The sequence below is a fragment of the Sinocyclocheilus grahami genome, unplaced genomic scaffold, assembly GCF_001515645.1.
Source record: "Sinocyclocheilus grahami isolate Dianchi unplaced genomic scaffold, SAMN03320097.WGS_v1.1 scaffold55.1, whole genome shotgun sequence".
Lineage (NCBI taxonomy): Eukaryota > Metazoa > Chordata > Actinopteri > Cypriniformes > Cyprinidae > Sinocyclocheilus > Sinocyclocheilus grahami.
In genome coordinates this window covers 4,009,983-4,037,578 of record NW_015505234.1, presented here as the reverse complement: position 1 = coordinate 4,037,578, position 27,596 = coordinate 4,009,983, and the positions used below count along the sequence as shown (strand labels likewise).

The 27,596-nt window shown below is 37.7% G+C and overlaps 1 protein-coding gene across 1 annotated transcript in view; it reads left to right on the top strand.

The window, feature by feature from the left end:
* The window catches only part of LOC107583890 (inositol 1,4,5-trisphosphate receptor type 2-like), a 43,934-nt gene that overhangs the window by 3,503 nt on the left and 12,835 nt on the right, over positions 1-27,596 (top strand). The window contains exons 2-19 of the mRNA XM_016270244.1: positions 11,170-11,240; positions 15,715-15,830; positions 17,049-17,135; positions 17,859-18,017; positions 18,850-18,948; positions 19,317-19,400; positions 19,522-19,668; positions 20,332-20,427; positions 22,260-22,310; positions 24,412-24,560; positions 25,048-25,147; positions 25,233-25,396; positions 25,552-25,693; positions 25,781-25,939; positions 26,018-26,190; positions 26,901-27,020; positions 27,155-27,337; positions 27,468-27,596. Coding sequence (XP_016125730.1) covers positions 11,170-11,240; positions 15,715-15,830; positions 17,049-17,135; positions 17,859-18,017; positions 18,850-18,948; positions 19,317-19,400; positions 19,522-19,668; positions 20,332-20,427; positions 22,260-22,310; positions 24,412-24,560; positions 25,048-25,147; positions 25,233-25,396; positions 25,552-25,693; positions 25,781-25,939; positions 26,018-26,190; positions 26,901-27,020; positions 27,155-27,337; positions 27,468-27,596 — 2,229 coding nt within the window. The remainder of the gene's footprint in view (positions 1-11,169; positions 11,241-15,714; positions 15,831-17,048; positions 17,136-17,858; positions 18,018-18,849; positions 18,949-19,316; positions 19,401-19,521; positions 19,669-20,331; positions 20,428-22,259; positions 22,311-24,411; positions 24,561-25,047; positions 25,148-25,232; positions 25,397-25,551; positions 25,694-25,780; positions 25,940-26,017; positions 26,191-26,900; positions 27,021-27,154; positions 27,338-27,467) is intronic.

Genomic DNA, 27,596 nt, shown 5'->3' with positions numbered 1-27,596 from the left:
ATTTTATATTTTTTATATTTAAAGCGAGTTTTTTGGGCAGTGTAGAGTAGGGCTTGTTGTTTGTCATTTCTCCGATCACAAATGCAGACATGGTTTTATGTTTACGCGGCGCAACGCAATGTGTAAAAAGACAGTATAAGTCATTATAATCCATAATTATGTCCTCGTTTATAATGGGCTTTCATGTTTTTGAATCATCGCTCCAGCCTTTTTTTAGCACACCAGGGTGACTAGGAGCTTGACATTGTCCAGCCATGACTTCCTGTTCCACAGGATTATAAATATGAGGAACACCAAGGCCAAATTCCCTTAATCATTCATCACAAGGTGTAAAACCAAAGAATGTAGTTCTGATGTGCAGAACAAGATTGTTGAGCTTCGCAAAATAGAACGTGGCTGTAAGGAAATAGCTAAAGCATTGAAAACCTCCATTTCCACCTTCAGGGCAATAATTAAGAAGTCAATTAAAGATGTTACAAATCTGCCTGGAAGAAGACATGTCTATATTGTCCTAATGCACGGTGAGGAGGAGAGTTTGAGTGGCCAAAGACTATCCAAGGATCACCGCTGGAAATTTGCAGTTATTAGTTATGTCTTGGGGTCAGAAAGTTGACGCATTTCAGAAAGGCGGGGCATAGAGGAGAAACAATAATGTACATTATGTGGAAAATAATGTGTTTTTTTAACCTTAAACTGCATAAACACATTTCGTTACACCAAATACACCAAATAATATTATTTTCAGCAACATCATATGACCCCTTTAAAAAAAACATCAAACAGCCCCTACATCACCACATGTTGTTCGGGAGGGTTTCAAGAAAAATCCTCCTCACTCATCCGATAACAAATTCCAGCATATTCCGTTGTCAGACACGACTGGAACTTCAAACGGGACTGGCTTCTATATGGTCAGATGAAACAAACAAAAAAAAAAAGAGCTTTTTGGCAGCATACCCACCAGATGGGTTTGGTGCCAACAGGGATAAAAAGTACCCCATGCCCACGGTTAAATATACTGTTGGATCTTTAAAGTTGAGGGCCTATTTTTCTGCCGGAGGTCCTGGACATCTTTTTCAGAGACATCATCATGGATTTTAACAAATGGACGATATCTGCTTCGTCATGCCTGGAGCTGATCCGTGCTGGTCGCTGAGGAAATACAACAATACTTTGCACTGTGGATCACCGGATCGGCTTTCACTGTGGACGAAGCGGAGTACAGCCCAGGGTCGTCACATGTGGTTGCCGCAAGCCCTCCATGATCCAAAACAACCATCAAAATCAACACAAAAATGTGTCACTGAGCACAAAATGAAGCTTCTGCCATGGCTGTCCCAGTTCCCTGACCTGAACCCTATGTAGAAATTGAGTGGGGTGAATTGAAGAGAAGAAGCACCAACATGGAGCTGGGAATTTTAAGGATCTGGAGAGAATCTGTATGAAGGAATGGTCTCTAATTTCTTGTCAAGTGTTCTCCAAACTCATCAGGCATTATAGGAAAAAACTCAGAGCTGTTATCTTGGGAAAAAGACGTTGCAATAATTAGGTGCCAATAATTGTGGCCAATGTGAACTAGAGAAAAACATTTATTTCATAATGAGATTTTCCCCCGACTTTCCATTGATTTACTTCAATGACAGGTTAGAATTTTGTGATTATTTTTTTTTTAATGAAAGATCAGAAAGATAAATGATGCAAATTAATTTTCACAGCCACCTTTGCTCATATTTACCAAGGGTGCCAATATTAGTGGAGGGCGCTGTAGTTGATCCAAAAATGAACATTCTGTCATCATTTACACACCCACAAGTTCTTTCAAACCTGTGTGAGTGGTTTTCTTCTGTTGAGCACAAAAGAAGATATTTTGAAGAATGTTGGCAACCAAACAGGAGAAAGAAGAAAGAAACTCATACAGGTTTGGAACAACTTGAGGGTGAGTAAATTATGACAGAATGTTCATTTTTGAAAACTATCCCTTTCAAGACAGGACTAATGTGAGCTACAGTGTTGTTAATTGAATGGTATGTGCTTTTGTTGAAGCCACCAACCTGCATTATTTCCACTTATATTGTAAATAATTTTCAGCTGCAGAATTCATGGTGGAAAAACTTAATTACCCATGATTCTGCAGCGAAATTGCCACCAGTCAGAGAATCACAACAAGCAAATTGCACCAAAAAAGCACTTTAGCGCCTGTCCACTCCCAAGAAGCACTTTGAATGATGTTCCTACTGCTCCCAAGCTACTTAAATACTTGTATGCATAATATGCATATTTTGCAGTAAATTATAATTTTTGTTTCTCTGTATATAACCAACATAACAGTTATATGTTTCTCTTATTTTTCGCAGTGCTTCACGGGATTGTAGTTCTTTCCCTCATTAAAGCTGTTAAATACACAGCCTTGTAACTTTGTCTTTTTTCTGATTTTCAAATACATTTTTACTTCAAATCAAAGTTTGTCATGTTGCAATTCACCTCATAGCTTATAACTCTTAAATACTTTTTCTCTAAATCCCTATGGGAAAAACACTTGCGTATCCAAGGCAGATGAAATAGTGGTTGGGCACTGTTGCACCCTATGGGAGTACTGCTTCCCACGATGCAATGTGCTTGACTTAACTTTCTATTTCTAGTTAATGAATCAAGTGGAACATTATTTGATCAAACTGCCAAAAGACATGTTTCACAAATGAAGGGAACTAAAGTTTTTATGATTGCGCATTGCCTATTTCTTAATATTTTACAAACTTAGCAGGCAGTATGCAATTTATACTGTGCAGTATTTAGTAGTATGCTTGCACTCTATACTAAACATTGCCAAAGCTTTTCTTCTGATCCTAAACAAGGCATTCTTGGATTATTTCTGTAACGGAACCGATGAGACGAGAGGCATGCGGATCCATATGCAAGCTTTTATTTACAGGCAGGGTCAACACAGGCAAGAGTCGGACACCAGCAAACAGATATGTAGAGGGCAAGACAAAAGAGGAATCCAAAACAAGCAATAATCCAATCGAGGTGCGAACATAGTCCGAATCAGCAAGGCAAAGGGTAAATCCAAGACAAGCTATAAACTTCAGGGCAGGCAGAAATCAGACAGGACGAGATAACAGGCTAGGATCAAGACACGGGAAAACAGACTATGAACCAGGCTAGACTCATGAACTTGGAAGGGCTCTGTAAAGTAGCTATCCCTAGGTGAGCGATAAATGCTGAACAATACTCGGCGTTGACTGGTAGTGTGAGAATGATTTATATAGTGTGTGTTATTGGTAGCAGCTGTGTGTGATTGGTTTCAGGTGAGCTTGTGATTAGTGCAATGAGAAATGTAGTCCAGGGTGATGTGTAACAGTCTGTGTGGTGTGAGAGTCAATATAAAGGGAGGGCGACCTCTGGTGGCAAGCAGACGGTTCATGGACAGGATTCGTGACAATTTCCCAGAGGCTGTCATGGGTTTGTATAGAGATATAATGGAAGTTGAATGGGGTTACCTTTTTTTAGGAACCAATATCTTGTTATACTGCCGAACCCTAGAGAGGAAAGACTGATAAGAGGTTTGATTGGTTGAAATTCTACATAATAAACATTTATGGCTATAATTTGAGAGTAGTTTGGTTAAAAGGACATTAATATGGCTGGTCACACAGTTCATTCTATATAATCAGTTATTAATCGGTTCATGGCTGTGAAAGCAAATGTAGTAGCTTACTCCAATTTCTTACATATGAAATACAAATCATCATCTGGTCTAAGAGAAAGAATAGGATTTGTTCTAACATGCTTAACTTGCAGCAAGCTAGGAACAATTATTTTGCTTGGACAAGGTCTAACTCCTTCACCTCACGTCATCAAGTAATGGAGCTATAATTAGTATGTTTGAACACTGCCGACCAGGCTGGCATTTGGTTCATGTTTAACTTGTGTAGTGTACTTTGTTGTGTCTTTGAAAATTGCTGGCTGTCAAATATTTTAAAGAGAGCTAGAAGCACTCTGTTACTCATTTATAAGCATGTAATACTATAGGCTGTTGGCACCTTTCCTGTTTTCTACTCCCCCTTCTAAAACACATCCTATTAATGTACTTAATGTCTTTGTTTAATACGTCTGTACAGATACACAGGAAGATGAGGAAGTGTGCTGGCATAGCCAATTAAAGCAATAAAACTATTTGTCACTATGAAAATACCCATTTGCAGCACTTACTTGGCTTAGTCATCATTCGGTAGAGTGGCTCTTTTTGTGGTGGTTTGGTAGCTCTGTGGTTGATGATTTAAAAAAAAAAAGTTTTTACATTGTTTGAATATTTCACTGAACATTTGTTAATTATTTGGCATTGTTATTAAATGCAGACATGCCTGATGATTCATGTGAGGATAGGCAGACTTTAATAAAGCATATAAATTACATAAATTCCCATGCTTCCCTCTGAGGGTTTTCCTAATCCTCATTTCAATGACATTGAAGACTGTCAAAAAGATTATAATAGATTTTTTTTTTCTGTGGGAAATGCACATCAGAGGGCAACTTGCTGTTACTTGATGTTGTAGACCTGAAAATCAGGTTTTTGCAACTTTGTCTTTATTCAGGAGAATTTAACTTCTTACTGTTAAAGGAAATTAATTAATACACTGTAGACTTTCAAGCAAAAGTTGTTCCTTTCTCAGAATGGACTGTCCTAAAAATCCCAACCAAGTGTATGCATACCTCCTAAAGGTACTTGAAAATATTACTTTGCCAAACCTAAAATCAGTATTTGTGATTTTAACAAATTATGGCTGTCAATAGATCATAACAGCAAGACACGCGACAGAATTAGATTTCAGGAAGCAGCACTCTTTACAGGCCTTACTCACACTTCTTTCTTTTTCATTAAACTACTGCATAACGTTCAGTGCTATTTATTCTGTGCTTTGCACTTGTCATATAATCACAACTATGCAGTGTTTTTAACCACATAAAGTTTTTTTTATTTTTATTTTTTTTTACAGTTCAGCGGCCACTTATTTGCATGTATTTCGGGAGAAATTTATTAATTCACATGCTGTAAATCCGACTGACAGGACTCTCTGCAGCGCGAACAAACATGGCTGCGCCCATCTCACGTTACTGTTCACGATCAAGATCATTTAGAAATGTTTTTAAACGACAAAACGCACTCATTTACACATATTTGTGAATCGGAATATCAGCTTATTCATGAAATGGTAAGCAATTATTTTTGAATAAAAAATGAAAAACGAAATAAAAGCGATCCATCTGTCATACAGCGTGGTCTGTCACGTGACAAGCATAACGCGTTGCCATGGAAACAGTAAGGGGAAACTATGGCAAGCCGTTTTAACATTTAATCTGTAAGCCGTACTAGTATCTATTTTCATGGTACTAGTATCTATTTTTTAGAAAATATATCTGTGCTAATCATATACTCAGCCTCCAACTCACACACTGGCGATTAAAATCTGAGAATTGATTGCTAATTGCTCATATTAGACATCATTTATTCGCCCAGAGTGAAGATTTAGTCGCATGTGCGAGTGATTTACTCACAATGTAGAGGGTTGACAGTCTATGAGCACAAAGCGCATTGTAAGCGCTTCGTGTTAAAAACTGCAAAGCACAAAGGGAAGATAAATTAATGCGTAGTGTATTATATCTGTGCAACAGTTATTGAACCTTTCTTTTAACAGTTTTAAATTTCAGTTACTGTGCAAGTTAAAAACTATTTATAGTCTTTTCTACGCCCGTGTTTTGTTCTCACAGACACCCGGTAGCAAGTAACAAAACAACATTAAACTCCGGCAAGAAGATAAAGTCCTTTTTGCAAAATCATAGACATGTATTTACAAATCAAGTATAATGGGAACACAGAATGATCTTGGAGAGAGCTTTACCGAGCTGACTGCTGTAACCGAACGCGACCAGGGTTTAAAGGCTGAACGAATGACTGACAGCCACAGCGGAGAAAAGAGTTTGTGTGAACTTTAATGTAAGGACTTAAATATTCATATGTAGCTCACATTAAGCTATTGTATGGCTTCAGAAGTAACACAGAATAATTCACACAATCGAGAAAAAAATGAAAAATAATCGGATTTGGATCTGCCCTCTCTGACCGATACCCGATCCAAGAAAAATGGCAGTATCGGAGCCGATACCCGATATGAATATCCGATCGGCGCATCCCTAATGTTTACTTAAGTTAAGGACCTGTTATTGATGGAGTACCCTGACACATTGTAGATTTTCACACATGCATTTAATGCCTTTCAGGGTCACTCTGGAAGTGGAACCACTTGCCAAGTTAATGCTGTTAAATCCTGCTGCTAGTGGCACACACAACAAAAATTACTATTTTTGTGAATCTACCAGTTTCCTCTGACTAGGCATTTTATTTATAACCAAAAATGTTTGTTCTCACAGACACCCGGTAGCAAGTAACAAAACAACATTAAACTCCGGCAAGAAGATAAAGTCCTTTTTGCAAAATCATAGACATGTATTTACAAATCAAGTATAATGGGAACACAGAATGATCTTGGAGAGAGCTTTACCGAGCTGACTGCTGTAACCGAACGCGACCAGGGTTTAAAGGCTGAACGAATGACTGACAGCCACAGCGGAGAAAAGAGTTTGTGTGAACTTTAATGTAAGGACTTAAATATTCATATGTAGCTCACATTAAGCTATTGTATGGCTTCAGAAGTAACACAGAATAATTCACACAATCGAGAAAAAAATGAAAAATAATCGGATTTGGATCTGCCCTCTCTGACCGATACCCGATCCAAGAAAAATGGCAGTATCGGAGCCGATACCCGATATGAATATCGGATCGGCGCATCCCTACTTTGAAACTATCTGTCCTGTCCAAAGTCTTAAAGCATAGTAACTAATAATAATTAGTTGAATTGCATCAAAACGCTTGTGAACACTGAACTCTAAATCTGCAAAAATGAAATAGAACAGCTTTCCACACACTTTATGGTCTTATGCAACCATACATAATTTACCAATATGCTGGACTGCCACATATAATAATTTTATGTACATAAATGGTGAGTTTCGCTTCATATTTCATTTTTTTTTTTTTTCAATTTTAAATGAAATGCATTGCTTTTTTTTTGTTGTTGACAAAAGGGTACTTGAGGTACAAAGGGGTACAAAAAAGGTCTTGGGTAACAGGAGAAAAGTAATGCATACTGAAATACTGGTCAGATAATGGCGTTTCTGTCATACGCTGTGAGGCACTTCCTTTAAATGTGGTAATGTATGTAGTGTGAACTCACACCATTCATTCCTTTTGTGTGTCTTCTACAATTGTAAGGAAGGAAGATTAGCTTGATGCTGTACTACACATTTTGAGGTTGTTTGATTTACATCATGGAAGCATTATTCATAAATTCAGTTAAAACAAAAATTTAATAATAAACAACTTAATTTTATTCTCAACATGACGTGTGAGACATATAGCCTATCACACCCACACATTCCTCCGGTCAGTTCAGTGCAGTGGTGTGAACTTCTACATTTTATTGCTGTATTTATTTACAGACAGCTGTGTTCACAAGATAGCCAAGCTGAAACAAGTGCTATCGTTAAGAAAACCATGAGCTGCCCTTGATAAGTAATTGCTTATTTTTAGTTTGAACTATAACAGTGGGGAAAGCCTGGATGTTGGTATGTTTATCAGGCCTAAAAAAGCACTGCTGCTTCCTCCTTTATCTAAACTTTGATCAGGCTTTCACAAAAAGCCTCTTTATGTTTAAGGAGAGGCAGTTTGGTTAAATTGGCTCTAAAATGTGTTTGTTAACCTGTTGAGCGGTACGGTCCCACATATGGGATTTAGAACGTTCGGTGACATCACATAACTGCCAAATTCAAACTAGTGATGGGAAGTTCGGATCATTTTACAACTATGCAGTGTTTTTAACCACAAAGTTTTTTTTTTTTTTTTTTACAGTTCAGCGGCCACTTATTTGCATGTATTTCGGGAGAAATTTATGAATTCACATGCTGTAAATCCGACTGACAGGACTCTCTGCAGCGCGAACAAACATGGCTGCGCCCATCTCACGTTACTGTTCACGATCAAGATCATTTAGAAATGTTTTTAAACGACAAAACGCACTCATTTACACATTTGTGAATCGAAATATCAGCTTATTCATGAAATGGTAAGCAAGTTTTTGAATAAAAAATGAAAAACGAAATAAAAGCGATCCATCTGTCATACAGTGTGGTGTGTCACGTGACAAGCATGACGCGTTGCCATGGAAACAGTAAGGGGAAACGTTCTAAAATAACAGTCGCCTAAAAAACACTCACTCTGGGGGGAACGCTAGAATATTTTAAACTCACCACTGAAAAGGTTAATATTAAAGAAATAATTCACCCAAAAATGTACATTTGTTGGTAATTTACTGAGTACTAGTACTTAATGGAAAAGATACTAGTATCTAAAAAATAGGTACTAGTACCATGAAAATAGATACTAGTACGGCTTATAGATTAAATGTTACAACGGCTTTCCATAGGGAAACGTTCTAAAATAACAGTCGCCTAAAAAACACTCACTCTGGGGGGAACGCTAGAATATTTTAAACTCACCACTGAAAAGGTTAATATTAAAGAAATAATTCACCCAAAAATGTACATTTGTTGGTAATTTACTGACCACTCAGGCCATCCAAGATGTACATGAGTTTTGGAGAAATGTAGACTGACAGGACTCTCTGCAGCGCGAACAAACATGGCTGCGCCCATCTCACGTTACTGTTCACGATCAAGATCATTTAGAAATGTTTTTAAACGACAAAACGCACTCATTTACACATTTGTGAATCGAAATATCAGCTTATTCATGAAATGGTAAGCAAGTTTTTGAATAAAAAATGAAAAACGAAATAAAAGCGATCCATCTGTCATACAGTGTGGTGTGTCACGTGACAAGCATGACGCGTTGCCATGGAAACAGTAAGGGGAAACGTTCTAAAATAACAGTCGCCTAAAAAACACTCACTCTGGGGGGAACGCTAGAATATTTTAAACTCACCACTGAAAAGGTTAATATTAAAGAAATAATTCACCCAAAAATGTACATTTGTTGGTAATTTACTGACCCTCAGGCCATCCAAGATGTACATGAGTTTTGGAGAAATGTAGCATTACATGACTTGCTCACCAATGGATCCTCTGCAGTGAATGGGTGCCGTCAGAATGAGAGTTCTAACAGCTGATAAATTACAAATGAATCACATGACTCCAGTCCATTGATTGACATTTTGTGAAGCAAAAAGCTGCATGTCCTCTATCCATAATACTGCTTTTTCCAGTTAAAAAGTGGTCTTATCTGAATTAAGCACCAGGCACAAATGCACAAGCGAAAACTGTTCTAAACAAATATGTTGCTGGATTTTGATGTGAGAGAACAACGGGGATGGACTTTTTCACTGGAGGAAGCGTTACCGTGGATTATGGACACATATTTTGACCAGAAGCAGTGGTTTAAAGTTGAAACATCTAAACGATGGATTTATTGTTTATTACAAACATGCAGCTTTTTACTTTAAAAGACATTAATTGATGGACTGGTGTCTTGTGGATTATTGTGATGTTTTTTATCAGCTGTTTGGACTCTCATTCTGACGGCACCCGTTCACTGAGCATCCATTGGTGAGCAAGTAATACAATGCTAGTCTCCAAATCTGTTCCGATGAAGAAACAAACACATCTGGATGGCCAGAGGGTGAGCAGATTTTCATTTTTGGGTGAACTATTCCTTTAAACTAAACAAAATTGTGTTATGAAAGGTTTTAACATTATTTTTTGTAACCTATTCTGTTAAGACAGCCTGTGGTCACAGCAACTGAGCATAGTGTGTAATTAAATTTGACTGTGTGGGTTTGCATTGACCATAGAGTGGGCAAATATGCTCTGCATTCAAAGAATTGAATAGTTTGTTGATTTAGGATTACAAGCATTTTCAATTGAGTCCTTCATGAAAGGAAACTCTGTTTGCTTTGATATACAATGCTGAGCCTACTAAGTCTCTTTTTTGTGTCTTGAAATACTTTTTATTTTATTTTATATTGATATCAGAGGACTTTTTTGTCTGTCTTTTAAACTCTCAAGTTTAAATTCTCAACATGCCATGCTGAATAAGGTGCCTCAGAGAACATAAGTGACTTAAGAGAACATAAGAGACTATTTCCAATAAATGTATACTGTATTCAAACAGTGAATATCTCATAGTTAGTTATTTAAGACAAGAGTGAGCAAAAATGTTTGTATTTGTTAGAGGTCGACAGATAGTGGATTTTACAGATACGATAACTGACCGATAACCGATTAATCAACCCATAGTTTTGAAAATGGATACTGTATGAAAACTAAAATATTGCTGAACTTTATTACACACACACACACAATTACAGAACCATGTTTTTCATATGGAATAAAGATATTCATATTAAATATTAATCATACGTTGATCATTAATGTTAGTTCATATTTCATTAACTAATGTTAACAGAAACAACTTTAAAATTAAAATTTTTAATTAACACACTCCAATATAATACTCTAATATAAAACTCTCATGTAAATCCAAACAGTCATGCTTAAAGATGTAATTTCTTATAATTTAAGAAATTACATACAATATGGATATTGTCTGTATACTCTCACACTTTATTTGTTTAAAATTTAGAACACTTGATGATTATCAGTGCAAACAATACTCTGCGATTAGAGAAGGATTTGAGTGGTTGTTATATAGTGTGTGTGTGATTGGCTGCAGGTGAGTCCAGTCAGAACAATGGAGCATGGGAAATGTAGTCCAGGGTGACGTGCAACAGTTTGTGTGGTGTGAGAGTCAATGTAATCAGAAGGCGACCTCTGGTGGTGAGCAAACGGAAGACCACGGACCGGATTCGTGACACCTACGGAATATTTCTTATTATAATTCCATACATTTTCCGAAACACTTGTCTACTGTAGGGTCAAACCATAAATATATATTTAAAAATCTGATGCTTATTGCTGCTTGTCTGAACAAAGTCGAAGTCTAATTGAAAGAAAATTGTCTTTAAAACATGTTTCATTTTCTGTTTCCCATCCTTCAGTGTATAATTTTACAGAAGTTGTCATATTTTGCCCCTTCAGGTTGGTGGATGACCGATGTGTGGTGCAACCTGAGGCTGGGGATCTTACAAACCCACCAGACAAATTCAGAGGTGAGTCAGTCCGACAAGACTGATCACACTACATGACCCAATGCTAACATATTAGCACCATTATTAGCCAGTGGATTGTTGTTATTGATATAATCGTGATGGGAGCTAATTTGAAATTAGCTTATGAAGCTACATCTTGCTCATAATTTAAAGTAGTTAAACTACAGTCAAGCTATAGCTGTGCTACAAGTTACTACACTAGTTGGTGGAACAAGTAGCTTATGTTGTTTTGAAAAAACTTGAGCTACGTGCTAAAGAAAAATGTAGTTAAGTTAGCGTCGCTACTTTTCCCCAGCATTGTAGTACCAATAAAAAGTGGCAGGCAAAAGAAATCCCAACACCAGGCAAAATAAATATGTAGCTGTAGCTTTCTGTGTGTGTGTGATTCTTTACACCTGCTCAGCCACTGATTAATTATTCGGCCCTTGAGCAGTAACAGCCTCCTACACACTGAATCTTTGCTCTTGCCAAGGCCACGCACGCAGGCTGTCCCCATATCTTCAGCTTTATAGTGAGATCTCAGTAGGGTGCCTGCTGTTGCCTAATGACTAGAATTGTAAGCAGAGGTGGGTAAACAGTGTTGTTCCTCAAGTGCAATTTGGAGGACTGTACAAGAATCAGAAATAGCTATAACTATGCTGAAGGGCTTTGTTGAAACGCTAGCTCTAAAGGGATGTTCACTACAAGTCAATACAAGCTTCCTGTGCTTTTGAACACAAAAGCCCATGTGATAACTTGCACTTTTTATGTACTTGATGATTTTTGCGAAGTAATAGTTAACCAGAAAATGAAAATAATGGTAAAATACAATAAGCACATTTCACCGAAATTTCAGCAAGATTTTGCAGGATAAAAGGTCCATTGTCTATTATCAATAGATTGGCAATGTATAAAGTCACTCTCAAACCAAGCAGCGTTCTGTTGGTCAACGTATCAAATCCATGTGGCCAAATTGAACTTGTTTTGAAATCTGTGGGAAAATCTTTCATTCTCATGGGAAATTCCAGATCACTTGGATTCCTTTGACTGGATTTAGCCTGCAAAAATTTGTTGAATGATGATAAATGTGTCCGCACCTTTATGCCAAGATTCATGTAATCTCAGTGTCAATAATTATTTATAAAATTCTGTATAAAATGTTCTTAAATCTTTAATAATCAAACTTTTACACTGTTGTAGACACATTTTAGTGGCTCCCTGAAGGTTAGCAAACAAACTTTGACTTGCTGGAGTAAAATGACAGATTGTGTTTGTCAGTCCTGTCCTTTTATTTAACTCAAAGACACAGCCTGTAAAAAAAATGATACAGTCACTTGGATTCAGTAATGACACTGAAACCAACTTAAAATGTCTCTTATTTATATTATTATAAATATATATAAAAAAATTATATTTATTATTATATTAATAATATTTATATAGTTAGTATAATATTTATAATTAAAAACTGTGTATAATATATATATATATATATATGTATATATATAGAGAGAGAGAGACGCACATAAATAATATTATGTACTATATACTATAGATTTCTAGATTTTTTTTATTTGTTTTTTATTAGATTTTTTTTATTTTTTATTTGAATAAAATATATAAAACGTCTCCGGTTACGCATGTAATCATGGTTCCCTGCGAAGGGAACAAGACACTGTGTCCTCTAGTGGTCACTATGGGGAATGCCTTCAGCATGAACGTTGTCTGAAGCACGTCTAATCGTGAAAATAACATTGGCCGGTGACAGCCTATGACGTCACTACCGGCGCGACCATATTATAAAAGGGTGCCGGGAGAATATGTCATCCGCTGCTTCATCTGCAATAACGAAACATGCGTCCTGAGGCATGGCAAGAAAAGAGGACGCAGTGTCTCGTTCCCATCTCAGGGGGAACCATGGTTACATACATAACCTGAGACATTCCCTTTCGAGGGAACTCGAACTGCGTCCTCTAGGAATATGTCCTCTATGTATGGAATACCCACACTGCCATGCTGAGGGAAGTGCATGCCATATTTTCGGAGGCGAGCACTAAGCACCAACTCCGCAGTGAAACCATTGGAGTTGCCCCTCGGACGCATCAGCAGCTGTCAGTGACACTATCCCCTTCTGCCAAAGGCCTGAGCTACATACCCAAAATAACTTGCCTGTTAAGGGCTGACAAGGAAGCCCAGTCCCAGGGCAGAGCTCAAAGGCTTGGAATCAGATAACAATGTGATTCCTTTAAGGGGATATGGCTGGGCATCTATATTTCACCATATCACCAGACCCTGGCCTGTCACCTAGGGGGACTTCATACATATACCCCTAATTCTCCCAGTGGGGCTACAGGATAGCCAACAACCTGTCTGCCTGAGGCCCTGAGAGCCCTGAGAGTGGATTACACAATTTTCAAATTGACCAGGGAACTTACATGCTCAACCTGGGAGCAACAGGCTCATAGGCAACCCTCCCGTAGTGAGAGGAGCACTGCCAAACTCAGCCAGACAGGGCAGCTAGGCTTGAAAGGAGCCTGCTGAAGAGGCTTGTGGGAGCGACAGACTCTTGTACCATCATTATAACCAAGGGGAGCAATGCCAGCTCAACCACGAAAACAGGACAGGACCCAAAGCCATTCATGCACATGATTAGGGCTCCTCAGAGCAAGTACTCAATAATATGCTAATAATAATAATAATAATATAAAATAATAATAATATATAAATAGTATATAAATATAATAATAATATAAAAAAGTCCTCTAACACTAACTTGCTCTATTCTTTTTCTATTCTGTTTTCTTTTTATTTATTATTTAATTAAAAAAACCTTGCTACTGCATTAAGCTAACTGAGACTCGTTATAACACTTGCATATCATTGCTCTTTTGTTGATATTGATTGCTTCCATTGTCCTCATTTGTAAGTCGCTTTGGATAAAAGCGTCTGCTAAATGTCTAAATGTAAATATGCCTTCAGAATGAAGGAAGTGCCATCACACTCATACCTCAGGGGAAACGGTGTACTCAAGTCACTCACAAAGAGAGGAGAGATTCACTAGTTCAACCATAAGGGCAATGTAACAGGGAGGTCCATAGTGGGCCTTGCAACCTATCATGACTGCAGAGCGGGATTCCAAGAGCGCAGTTACTCAGCAACTCAATGAGAGGAGAACTCAAGCTCAGTGCATGTGCAGAATGGTCACAGGGAGCTTAGATCTCAAGGAGCCCTTCAGGGCGAATTAGCTCACCTCATAAGCACCCTGGCCAGGGTGGCTTCTCGAAGCCAAAACACCCAGCGAGGTCATCAGGGAGCAGGGTACGCAATATCACTCTGTACCAGAGACGTACAGGTTCTGTGCCAGTAACGTACTCACAGGTGGCCCTAAGAAGCACGAGGAGTATACTCAAACTCCTAGCCCCAGAGAGCAGGGTACTCAACTACACTACTCGCGGGTAAGGAGCACTAGCTCAGCTCAGGGCCAAGCATCAAGGAGGTTTGCAGCCTACACTTGAGAAAGAGGAGGAGCCTAATTGAGGAGGCCTTGTAGAAGGCCATACAACACAAGAGGTCCCCAGGACAGGGGGGAGGTCCCAACCCATGGAGACTACAACCCCGACTCTCAGACAGAGGAGGCTCACAGAGAGCCATACAACCTTGAAATGAAAGTAAAGGCTCACAGCATGGGTTCCCGGGGTGCAGTTATAATGTCAGGTCCCTTCCATGCTCTGCCAATAAACTCCGCGAATGGTCCGACTAATTGTCTTGAACCGCAGGTGATAGGCAGAGAATTATCACCATGACCGCAACGTACAGCATGTATTCAGCTCCTAAACACGCTTCGTTCAAGTGTTCGATTCCCTCGGAAATCATGCGAGAACAGAAACCGCTGCTAATGCGTCGTTATGAGCTTGTTCAACTCGCACAAGAGGTGAACACACTCATGCAAATGCTGTCTACAGTCTAGGGTAAATGGTGAAGTACTCGCCTCCCATTTCAGTAGTCCCGTGAATGCAACACGATTAGCACAATCTGCCTCCTTGTGAGTCAAACATGTTCAGTTCACACCTATCCACAAAGAAAGCGCAATGAGTGCGATGAGCACATTCAATTCTCTCAAGAGCCGATCACGCTTGCTTCTCACCCACACACACAACACATGGGTCGTGTGAAACCTCTGGTATCAGAGCGAAGCCTCTGACGAGAGAACATGCACTCCTAGTCGTGCTTAGCTGCTAACATAAACAAACGGCAGTGAAGCCAAAGAAGAGGATGATGTATTCTCCCAGCGCCCTTTTATACTCTTGTCGCGCCGGTAGTGACGTCATAGGCTGTCGCCGGCCAATGTTATTGTCGTGTTTAGACATGTGCTTCAGACACCGGTCACACTGAAGTCATTCCCCATAGCAACCGCTAGAGGACGCAATTTGAGTTCCCTCAAAAGGGAAACTAAAATTCAGCAACTAATAGAATTGTTTTTCTTTCTGTTGTTTAGATTGTCTCTTCAAGGTGTGTCCTATGAATAGGTACTCTGCACAGAGACAGTTCTGGAAGGCAAAACAGGGAAAACATGGGAACAACACACAGGGAGACCTCTTCAAGAAATTACAGGTGCCCTTATAACACTGACTGCCGACAGGTGTTATAACTACTATATACAGGTGCATCTCAATAAATTAGAATGTCGTGGAAAAGTTCATTTATTTCAGTAATTCAACTCAAATTGTGAAACTCGTGTATTAAATAAATTCAATGCACACAGACTGAAGTAGTTTAAGTCTTTGGTTCTTTTAATTGTGATGATTTTGGCTCACATTTAACAAAAACCCACCAATTCACTATCTCAACAAATTAGAATATGGTGACATGCCAATCAGCTAATCAACTCAAAACACCTGCAAAGGTTTCCTGAGCCTTCAAAATGGCCTCTCAGTTTGGTTCACTAGGCTACACAAGCATGGGGAAGACTGCTGATCTGACAGTTGTCCACAAGACAATCATTGACACCCTTCACAAGGAGCCACAAACATTCATTGCCAAAGAAACTGGCTGTTCACAGAGTGCTGTATCCAAGCATGTTAACAGAAAGTTGAGTGGAAGGAAAAAGTGTGGAAGAAAAAGATGCACAACCAACCGAGAGAACCGCAGCCTTATGAGGATTGTCAAGCAAAATCGATTCAAGAATTTGAGTGAACTTCACAAGGAATGGACTGAGGCTGGGGTCAAGGCATCAAGAGCCACCACACACAGACATATCAAGGAATTTGGCTACAGTTGTCGTATTCCTCTTGTTAAGCCACTCCTGAACCACAGACAACGTCAGAGGCGTCTTACCTGGGCTAAGGAGAAGAAGAACTGGACTGTTGCCCAGTGGTCCAAAGTCCTCTTTTCAGATGAGAGCAAGTTATTTATTTATTTTGGAAACCAAGGTTCTAGAGTCTGGAGGAAGGGTGGAGAAGCTCATAGCCCAAGTTGCTTGAAGTCCAGTGTTAAGTTTCCACAGTCTGTGATGATTTGGGGTGCAATGTCATCTGCTGGTGTTGGTCCATTGTGTTTTTTGAAAACCAAAGTCACTGCACCCGTTTACCAAGAAATTTGAACCAAAGACTTAAACTACTTCAGTCTGTGCATTGAATGTATTTAATACACGAGTTTCACAATTTGAGTTGAATTACTGAAATAAATGAACTTTTCCATGACATTCTAATTTGAGACGCACCTGTATGCATCTTAGTTCTTTAACATCACTGATTATGCAATAGAATTCTATTACTAGGCGTTTTGGGGTTGCTAATTATAGTTTGCTGTCCTTTCTACTACATTTTGCAGCATGCAGCGGAAATGGAGCAGAAACAGAACGATACTGAGAAGAAGAAATTACTGGGAGAGGTTGTTAAATATAGTCGGGTTATACAGGTACAGTCAAGCTTCCCTCTTCTTATCAACAAATGTTTTTTTTTTTAACACTTTTGGTTGGACATTGAGAACTTTGTTTTCACACTGTTGCCAAGGCTGCCACTGCACCGCTCAAGGGCCAAAGAGGCATTTGACAGTGTTTGTGATATACGGCTCCAGAACTGATAGAAATAAGTGCCTGTTTGATTGGTCACTTTAATCTAAGTGCTTCTATGAGCTTACACAAAAACCATGGTTTCAGATGTTTTACCAAACTTATTTGACCCAAAGGGCCTCTCCGTTTGAGTTTTGCAGTTGCTTTCCAGGCTACAGCCTTGACTGAAATGCATGTGCCTGTGTGTGGCCTTGTGTTTTACTTTCAAAGACATGATTTGAAAATCTAAAGTCTGGCTATGTGAGACTAGCATCTGATAATAATTACATATTATATTCTCACAGAGCCAGACTTTTCACTTTTGAATCATGACTGGTCCATATTGCATCTTATTTTACTTACAAACAGTGATACATTTTTTTCAGGATTATTTAATGAATAGAAATTTCAAAAGAACAGCATTTGAAATTTGTCATATATTTTTTGTAATTTTATAAATGTCTTTACTGTCACTTTTGATCAGTTAAATGCGACCCTCAAAAAAAAAAATACTGTAGACCCCAAACTTTTGAATGATAATGTATGTAGTGCAGTATTTTAAATACAGTACACTTTCCTTATATTTTCAGCTTCTCCATATTAAGAGTAATAAGTACCTGACAGTGAATAAGCGTCTTCCGGCCCTGCTGGAGAAGAACGCAATGCGTGTTTCTCTGGACCCTTCGGGAAATGAGGGCTCCTGGTTCTGCATCCAGCCTTTCTGGAAGCTACGCAGTGAAGGAGACAATGTAGGCATCGCTCCACTAACACAACAAACACTTCAGAAACAATGACTGGAGTGGGTTTAGGTTCTGACTTTTATTACGTTTTTCTATTTTTAAACATGCAGTAGGGTCGTTTACCCATTTTAAAAAAGCTAATCATCTCTCATCATTATATGAACATTTTGTTGTGTTAACTCATCTGGTCTCTCCTCTTGTTTTCATCTCAGCAACTGAATTGTGAAGGTATCTAATATATAGTTTGGCGCATGCAGTGTGTGTGTGTGTACACAGAGAAGTTTGCAGTATGCTAACATGCATGTAACATGCAACCCTAACAGCCATGTTCACACAATGTTGTTGCTTAATTTTTTTTGTCATGATTTTTACTTTCAACCCTGAATTATTAAAATATATCCAAATACTTTCAGATCTAGTATGCAAATAGTTTCCAAATCGGAATAGAATTATTAAATAGCATCCAAACAGGTTCAGATCCACTGTTGACATCAGGGGCTTGAGTTCTGAGTGATACTGGATGTCTGTGATGTTATGTTGTGTATAGAGAGGAATAGAATTCTTAACACACTTCACTCACATTTTCTTCACAAACTGTGCATTTACACTACCTATTTCAGCATGCAATGGATATTATATCTGTGTGTATAAACAAGTTCTCTGTTCTGTTGAATAATGTGCTCTCATTTTTCATTAGTTATCTGCTCTTTAATGACCCCATGTCATAGGATGCGATTTTTCTTTTATTCTGTTTCTTTTGTTGTTGAAATGGTGAAACAACAGAAACAGCTGATGTTGAAAGCAGTGTTGTGTGTGTGTATCTGTCTGTGTGTGTTTGTAGGTGGTGCTTGGAGATAAAGTGGTTCTAATGCCTGTAAACGCGGGGCAGCCTCTCCACGCCAGCAACATCGAACTCCTGGATAACCGTGGCTGCAGAGAGGTCAGACACCAGCTGTGTTCTCAGCAGCACTGTTAATGAGATCACATGATGAGTCACAGGTTCTGATGCATGGTATTAATTACCGGGTTCCCATGGTGGTGGAAAACCTGGAAATGTGAGGGGAAATTCTGGATTCCAGGCTTGGAAAAATCATGAACATTGATAAAATGTTCGAAAGCTTGAACAAGTCATGGAAGTTTCTATAGCAAAGCTGTAGAACTGTTTGATTTGTGAACAAAAAAATTCAGTGAATCAATCAGGCCAGTTAAAATAAAAATTGGAATCAAAATCAATCACAAAAGAATGAAAATAAAAAGAAAGGTCATGAAAAAGTAATGGAAATAAAGATGTGTATTTCCGTCTGCCAGGTTAACGCTTTGAACTGCAACACCAATTGGAAGGTCACTCTTTTCATGAAATTCTGTAAATACAGAGATGACATATTAAAAGGGGTGAGTCTTATGTTGTAGTTTATTAGATATGTTAGGAGTGGTCTATTGATTTGGGTTTGTTTTGTATTGTGGTTTATAATATCTCTCTAATCATTTGGGTCTCTCTCTTTGATTCACTCAGGGGGATGTGGTGAGGTTGTTTCATGCCGAGCAGGAAAAGTTTCTTACTTGTGATGAGTACAAGAAACAGCAGTATGTCTTCTTACGAACCACTCTCCGCCAGTCAGCAACCTCTGCCACCAGTTCAAAAGCTCTATGGGAAGTGGAGGTATAGTTTTGTACGATGATGTAAACGTTTGTTTCTTATTTTTATCTGATCTGAATTCACAAACTTAAAGTTCTCTATATGTAATGAAGTAAAATGTATCATAACATATTATGATTTTTAAATGGGATACACACTACTGTTCAGAAGTTTGGGGTCAATAAGACTTTTTATCATGTTTTTGAAAAATCTTTTATTCTCACCAAGGCTGTAATTTTTTTAATTAAAAAATACAGTAAAAACAGTAATATTGTGAAATATTATAACATTTTAAAAGAACTGTTGTGTAATGACAAAGCTGAATATTCAGCAGCCTTTACTCCAGTCTTCATTTCTTATTATTATCAATGTTGAAAACATTTGTGCTGCTTAATATTTTTGTGGAAACTTTGGTTAATTTTTTAGGATTCATTGATGAATGAGAAGTTCAAAAGACCAGCCTTTATTTGAAGTAAAAAATCTTATGTAACATTATAAATGTATTTACTGTCACTTTTGATCAATTTAATTTGTCCTGGCTAAGTACAAGTATTCATTTCTTTAAAAAATTACTTAATCGTACCCCAAACTTTTGAACGGTAGTGTATGTTCTTACTCAGAAGTTAGAACAATACCATGCAGTACAGAATTAATCTGGAGTCTCTCATCCTGTCCTGTGTGCTTCAGGTTGTACACTCTGACCCCTGCAGAGGAGGAGCCGGCCAATGGAACAGCCTGTTTCGCTTCAAACACCTCGCCACAGGCCACTACCTTGCGACAGAGGTGCACATTCCATCTCTACATTGTTTAGTCCTTACCCGAAACTCATCCGGTTTTCCGTTCTCCCTGCTTTGCATAATTCAGTCATGGTTAAAGAGCTGTTTAGCACATGGTTTGACATGGTGTGGTTTGTGTGAATTCCTGTGGTTCACATTTATTTGCATGCTGCACACATGAAGCTTTTCCCAGAGCAGTAAACTCACTAGCGCACCATTTGGGTGATTTAGCTGCATTTACTCAACTGACCCTGAAATCAATAACACATTATCTGAATGCTGATATCAGAAGAATGTCAGAATGTATTAGCAGCTCTTTCAGAGATCTCTATTGTTTCTTGTAGACGGCAAGGAGTTTAAGAAGAATATCAACAACTCAATCATTTCTCATCAAACTCTCCCAACACCGAATTATCTGAACTTGAATATTCCAAATAATTTTATGGACCCTTTTCACATTTCTCAGGGTTCTCTGAAGTGGAAGTCATCATAGTTGGTTGAACGTCTATAGTGGTGAACGGAAACTACAACAAATATTATTTTTACATTCCCATTTGCCCCCCAAAGAGCGTTTCTATGACTTTCCAAAAGAGGAAAAAAAATATTGAGAGATTGATTACATTGCTCAGAAGAGAGAAAGAAGTCTTTTTTTGCCGTCGCTTCCTCAGCCGTTGTTTTAGAAACACAGTGTTAACCCGTTTTCTGTAATTTAATGCCAAGGTAGTAAAACACAAAGTATACTGTTATAAATGTACATTTACCGGAATGAGAAGTTGTAACATTACCAGTAAATTACCGGTATGATGCTGTGTGTGAACGCAGAACGAGATGTTTAGAGGTCATTTCCCGGTTAATGATGTCACAGAATTTACCAGAATTTTGAAACTGATGTGTGAATGGTGCTTTACCGGTAAAAAGACAGAAGGTCATTGCCTGTGTGAACAGCGCATTTTTGTATTTACTGGTAAAGTCGTTCCGGTAAATTTTACGACAATTTACTAGCATTACTGTGTGAAAGGGGCTAATAAATGTAGAAACGTGTCACAGACTTTAAAAAATAGTCCAAAGCTCTGTACTTCTACTGAATGTCAACAGTAATCTCATTTGTTTCTGTTCTTATTTCTGCTAGGGAATTTATGGAGAAATATCTCAGACAAAATTAATGCTTAAACGTGACATACACTACTGTTCAAAAGTTTAAGGTCAATAAATTTTTTTAAAGAATACTTTTATTCAGCAAAAACATTAAATTGATCAAAAGTGACAGTAAAGACTTTTATATTGTTACAAAGAATTGTAATCTTAAAAAATGCATCAGAATTAAGTAGCACAACTGTTATATTAGCATTGTTAATAATAAGAAATGAATAACAAGAAAAAAATAAGATGTGATATTTTATAATGTTTAATAAAAATAATAAGAAAATTCAGCTTTCCCATCAAAGAAATAATTTCATTTTAAGATATATTAGCAAATTGTTATTTTAATTTGTAATAATATTTCACAATATTGCTGTTTTTATTGTATTCCTAAACGAATAAATGCAGCATTGGTGACTTTTTTTTTTTTTTTTAATAATCTACCTCAAAACAATATAATGTACTTCTGGAGAGGTTTATCATAATTTTTTTATATTTTTGGGAGAACAGAAGATGGGCTGCAGGTGGCAGTCTTCTCAATGTTATTGTCACAGTAGTGTAGAATCAGTCACAGCCATCCATTGTGCACAGTGCGGACAGAGGGGGTTATTGCCTGAGATAAAATTGCTGAAAGAACCCCCCTTTGTGTCTGTGTGTATTCCATAAGGCTTTTCATGAACACTTGTGCTTCTGTTTCAGATGAATCCTGATTTTAAAGATCATACTGATAGTATCAGCACCAAAAACGAGGTAAGTCAGACCTCACTTGGATGCCAGCCTATGCAATCAGAGTCATAACTAGGCCTGGAATCTAAGCTTGCAGAATTTCACTGAAATATCCACTGAGTTCCAAAGAATTGCCTTTACTCATTCACCAGAATTCCGCACATTTTTTCCCACAGTTACCACACAGTGACTGAAGTGTGCAGACTCTATCTAGGCATGTCTGATGATCGATAAAACATTGATGTGAGACTGTAATGTATTAAACACATTTGCTGATTGTGGTGAACTTTATATGAATTTTTGTGTCTGACTCGCTCTGCTGAAGTAAACAGAACTTGTTCTGTCTCGTCAACACAGCATTGCGGCCCAACCCAACTCTCCTGCACAACTTCACTATTACGTAATCCATTTCTCTCTCCCCTCCTTCACGCTGCAACAGACAACTGCCGTCCTCCTACTCTCCGGAGATTATTTTTTTCTTCTGCCTGTGTCTCTCACTGCACCTTTCCACTATATTAGCATTCTGCTTCAGCAGCCTCGCAGACAAACACACGCGCATGCACGCTTGCAGCGGGGGCTCCTTACATAATGTCTGAATCTGGGGGTGCCCCGTGAGAGTCAGGCAGACGTGCTGTCTGCTTCAGTGGAGTGAGTCAGAGGAGCTGCAGAGAGTCAGAGCAGAGGAGAATTTATAATGCTGCTCTCCAAATAGCCCTCCATCAAAAAGCTCCGGTGAAAACAGTCTGTGCCACAGATGCTGTCCTGCATAATATTCTCACTGTAGATGGCCATTGTAGGAATTGCAGGTTCAATGTTGTCGAAACAGTTTTCAGTTTTTTAAAAACAAGCAAAAATGTTTTTACAGTAGCGCACTACCAATGGAACTGAATTAATGTTAAAACATACTCTTTTATGTTAGTAGAGTCACAAGACATAAATATTGTACGTTTCAACATGAGATTAGGTTGGTCAAATAGCTTGCGATCTTGTCTGGTCATATGCAACCTTTGAATCCTGTTATGACCTTGTAACACCAATAAAGAGCTTTAACAAAAATAAGAGTTGCCTATTTCTGCTTTTAAATAGACTTCCATTGGAACTGCATTACTGTAAATACATTTCTTTATTTTTATTTATTTATTTTTTATTTTATTTTATCATTCAGTGAGGACAGTTTTTGTTATTTTAGTATTATTGAGATACTATTGTAGTTGTTTAAATTTGTTTTTATTTTTTCCATTTTCATTTTAATTCATTCCATTTAGTCATTTTATTGTGTTTGTCATTTCTGTTAGTTTTAGTTTTTTTAATGTCTATATATGGTTTTATTAATTTTTGTTTGTTATTTTAGTACATCAATAAAAATGAGAAACGTTTCCTTGGCAACTGGCTAAAATATAAAACATTTAAGATTTTCATTTTAAGTTAATCTTGATTAAAGTAAAAAAAAAAACTATGGCTTTAATTTTAGTTAACAGGAATAACCCTGGTTTGAGGTCTCACCATGAATATTTTCATGGAAAAATAATGAAAGAATAGAACAATTACATGCAGTAACCCATAAGTGCAAATTATATTTAAAACCAGTTTTTATCATTCAGTGAGGACAGTTTTTGTTATTTTAGTATTATTGAGATACTATTGTAGTTGTTTAAATTTGTTTTTATTTTTTCCATTTTCATTTTAATTCATTCCATTTAGTCATTTTATTGTGTTTGTCATTTCTGTTAGTTTTAGTTTTTTTAATGTCTATATATGGTTTTATTAATTTTTGTTTGTTATTTTAGTACATCAATAAAAATGAGAAACGTTTCCTTGGCAACTGGCTAAAATATAAAACATTTAAGATTTTCATTTTAAGTTAATCTTGATTAAAGTAAAAAAAAAACTATGGCTTTAATTTTAGTTAACAGGAATAACCCTGGTTTGAGGTCTCACCATGAATATTTTCATGGAAAAATAATGAAAGAATAGAACAATTACATGCAGTAACCCATAAGTGCAAATTATATTTAAAACCAGTAATAATGGAACAGTACATGCATACTCCGTGGTACTTGCAATGTCATATGTGGGTTGTTATACGCCAATGTGACCTTCGCCTGTCTCTCTATGCAAACCTCAGACCAACACAGGCACTTTGTACTCTAAAAAGAAGTGGCAGGCTTACAAGATCCCATACACCCTTTTGTCAGTGCCCCATGGCAATGACATCGCCTCTCTTTTTGAACTGGATGCCACCACCTTACAGCGGGCAGACTGCCTAGTTCCCAGGTTAGTTCCTATACACTAAAATGACTTTTAATCATGGAAACCATGAAATTAGAATGTAAACACTTACATTTAGATGTTTAGCAAAATCCCTTTTATCCAAAATGAGAAATGGTACAAGCAATCTACCCTAAAGAGGCAATTCATATAAGCACCAACATTGGCTAGAAGTGCAAGCTAAGAGATGTAGGTGAAAAGCAGCAGTAAGGGTTTGAAAGGGAGTAATGATTGTAGAACAAGTCCTTCCAATGAATTCAAGTGCTCACAAAGCCTTTTAGAGCAACCATTTAGATTTTAAAATCTACTTATGAAACCATTTGTTCAGATTAGTTTTTATTCAAGTCCCCATTACGTGCTGTCGATGGGATAGGAGTCCACACTATACCACATGTACTTTTGGGTATTTCCTGTTGCTGACAAATTAGTATGTTGCTATGAACCGCAAGGTCATGGGTTCGATTCATTTAAAGAATGTACTTTCCTTTTTTAGGAATTCTTATGTCAGACTCAGGCACTTGTGCACAAACACTTGGGTGACCAGTACTAACATTCCCATTGATGTTGAGGAGGAACGTCCCGTTATGCTCAAGGTTATTTATTTCCTTCCATTTTTATGTGAAGAAAAACTAGTCTTGTCAACGAAAGCTCATGTAATGTCTCTGTTTATTCGAATAGATCGGCACCTGTCAAATGAAGGAGGACAAGGAGGCATTTTCCATTAATTCTGTCCCCCTATCAGAGGTCCGAGATTTGGACTTTGCCAACGATGCCAACAAGGTCCTGGAGATGTATGTGCATATATTGGGCATCAGCAATTTTGCAGCAGCAAATGAACGCAGGTATATGTTACTGAAGACCTTTGAAGTTGTTAAGGTGTGGTAACAATAGACAATAGTTTTTTGCACACTAGCATTGTTAATTGCATAGAAATGTATGAAGCTCAGATCACACAGAAGTCACAAAAATGTACTTAATCTTATGTTTTTATGTTCAGGTTTACTATTAAGCTTTTGGAGGACCTGATCTTCTTTGTGTGCGACGTGCCAAACAACGGACAGGACGTGTTGTCTGTGGTCATTTCGAACCCCAGCAGAGAGAGGCAGAAACTCATGAGAGAGCAAAACATCCTGGCACAGGTTTGCTCAAACAGTCATCTCAAGTTGATTCTTTTAAGAATCGTAGATTCAGTGGCAGATTTCTGACTGTAATTTTTATGTTTGCAGATCTTTGGAATTCTTAAAGCGCCATTTTCTGAGATTAAAGACCCGCTCATGCCGAAACTGGAGGATATGGGGGAGCAGCGCAACGCTCCGTTTAAGTACATGCTACAATTGTGTTACAGAATTCTGCGCCATTCCCAACAAGATTACCGCAAGAATCAGGCAAGGAATATCTTCAATTATCAGTTCCAATTATTAGGGTTGTCCATTAGACTAATACACGTATCCTCTTTCTTACAGGAGTACATAGCCAAGAATTTTTCCATCATGCAGGCTCAAATCGGCTATGAGATCCTGGCTGAAGACACAATCACTGCTCTACTGCACAACAACCGCAAGTTGTTAGAAAAACATATCACTGCACGTGAGATTGAGACCTTTGTCAAACTTCTGCGCAGGAACCGAGAGCCCAGGTAGGAAAACTAATAGATTTTCTGTAATTTGGAACCAGTGTATTGGATCAAATAAGAGATCTTGATCTTGAAGAATTCTTTAAGATACGTACTGTAATATTCTGCTGGATAAAAAAAATATATATATATATTTTTTCAAAGTAAGATTGTATCTTTAAGATTCTTATTTGTCCTTTTAGAATCATTTTAATTCCAAATGAGTTAGATTATGAAATATTGCAATTTAAAATAGCATTTTGGTTTTTATATTTAAAAATCTAATTCATTCCTGTAATGGCCGAGCTGTATTTTCAGCAGCTGTTACTTCAAACTTCAGTGCCACATGATCCTTCAGAAATCATTCTGATATGTTGATTTTTTTTTCTATCAGTGTTGAAAACAGTTGGGCTGCTTAATATTTTTTTGGAAACAGTGATACATTTTTCTCAGGATTCTGTGATGAATAGAAAGTTAAAAGAAACCGCACTTATTTGAAACGGAAATCTTTTTTTAGCAATGTAAAAGTCTTGACTGTCTCTTTTGATCAATTTAATGCATTTTTGCTGAATAAAAGTATTAATTTCTTTTAAAAAAGAGACAAATCTTACTGATACTTTTGAACAGTAGTGTACATTCAGATTTGATTCTTGCATTTGATACAAGTGCTGTTTTCACATTGGTTAGTGTGGTCTCAAAGTTAATTGTGTATGTTATTGTGCCTTTTCCCCCAGGTTTCTGGATTATTTGTCTGACCTTTGCGTCTCCAACAAAACAGCCATTCCTATCACTCAGGAGCTAATTTGCAAATTCATGCTGAACCCCATCAACGCAGACATCCTCATCCAGACCAAGTGAGATCTGCTCTGTGCTCTCTGCTGAGATTAGCTGTATAACAATGACTCAGAATTATGGGATGAAACTCTGTTAGTGACAAGATCATTTTGCATTTATGTTAAAATATATGACTGGGTTTGTGTTTCCTTAGACTGATCCCACACACAGAGACCTCTCTGGAGTCATCTTTAATCCAGGAGGATGGTGATGATGAAGAGGTGTGGCTATACTGGAATGATAAGGACCAAGAGCCTCATGGGAAATCCATCCGCCACCTTGCCCAGGATACCAAGAATGGACAAAAACTGGACATTGACATCATCACCTACTACAGGTGATAGTTCAATGACATCTTTGGAAGATAGTTTATTTTCTTTTATTTTAGATTTTATATTATAATTGTCAAAGCAGGATCTTTGTTTCATTTTAAATTGGAATACATATGAATGTCTATCCATTCTCAGGTGTCAACTCAATCTTTTCGCTAAAATGTGCCTGGACCGGCAGTATCTGGCCATCAATCAGATTTCCAATCAGCTGCCAGTAGATCTAATCCTGCGCTGCATGTTTGATGACTGCCTGCCTTACAACCT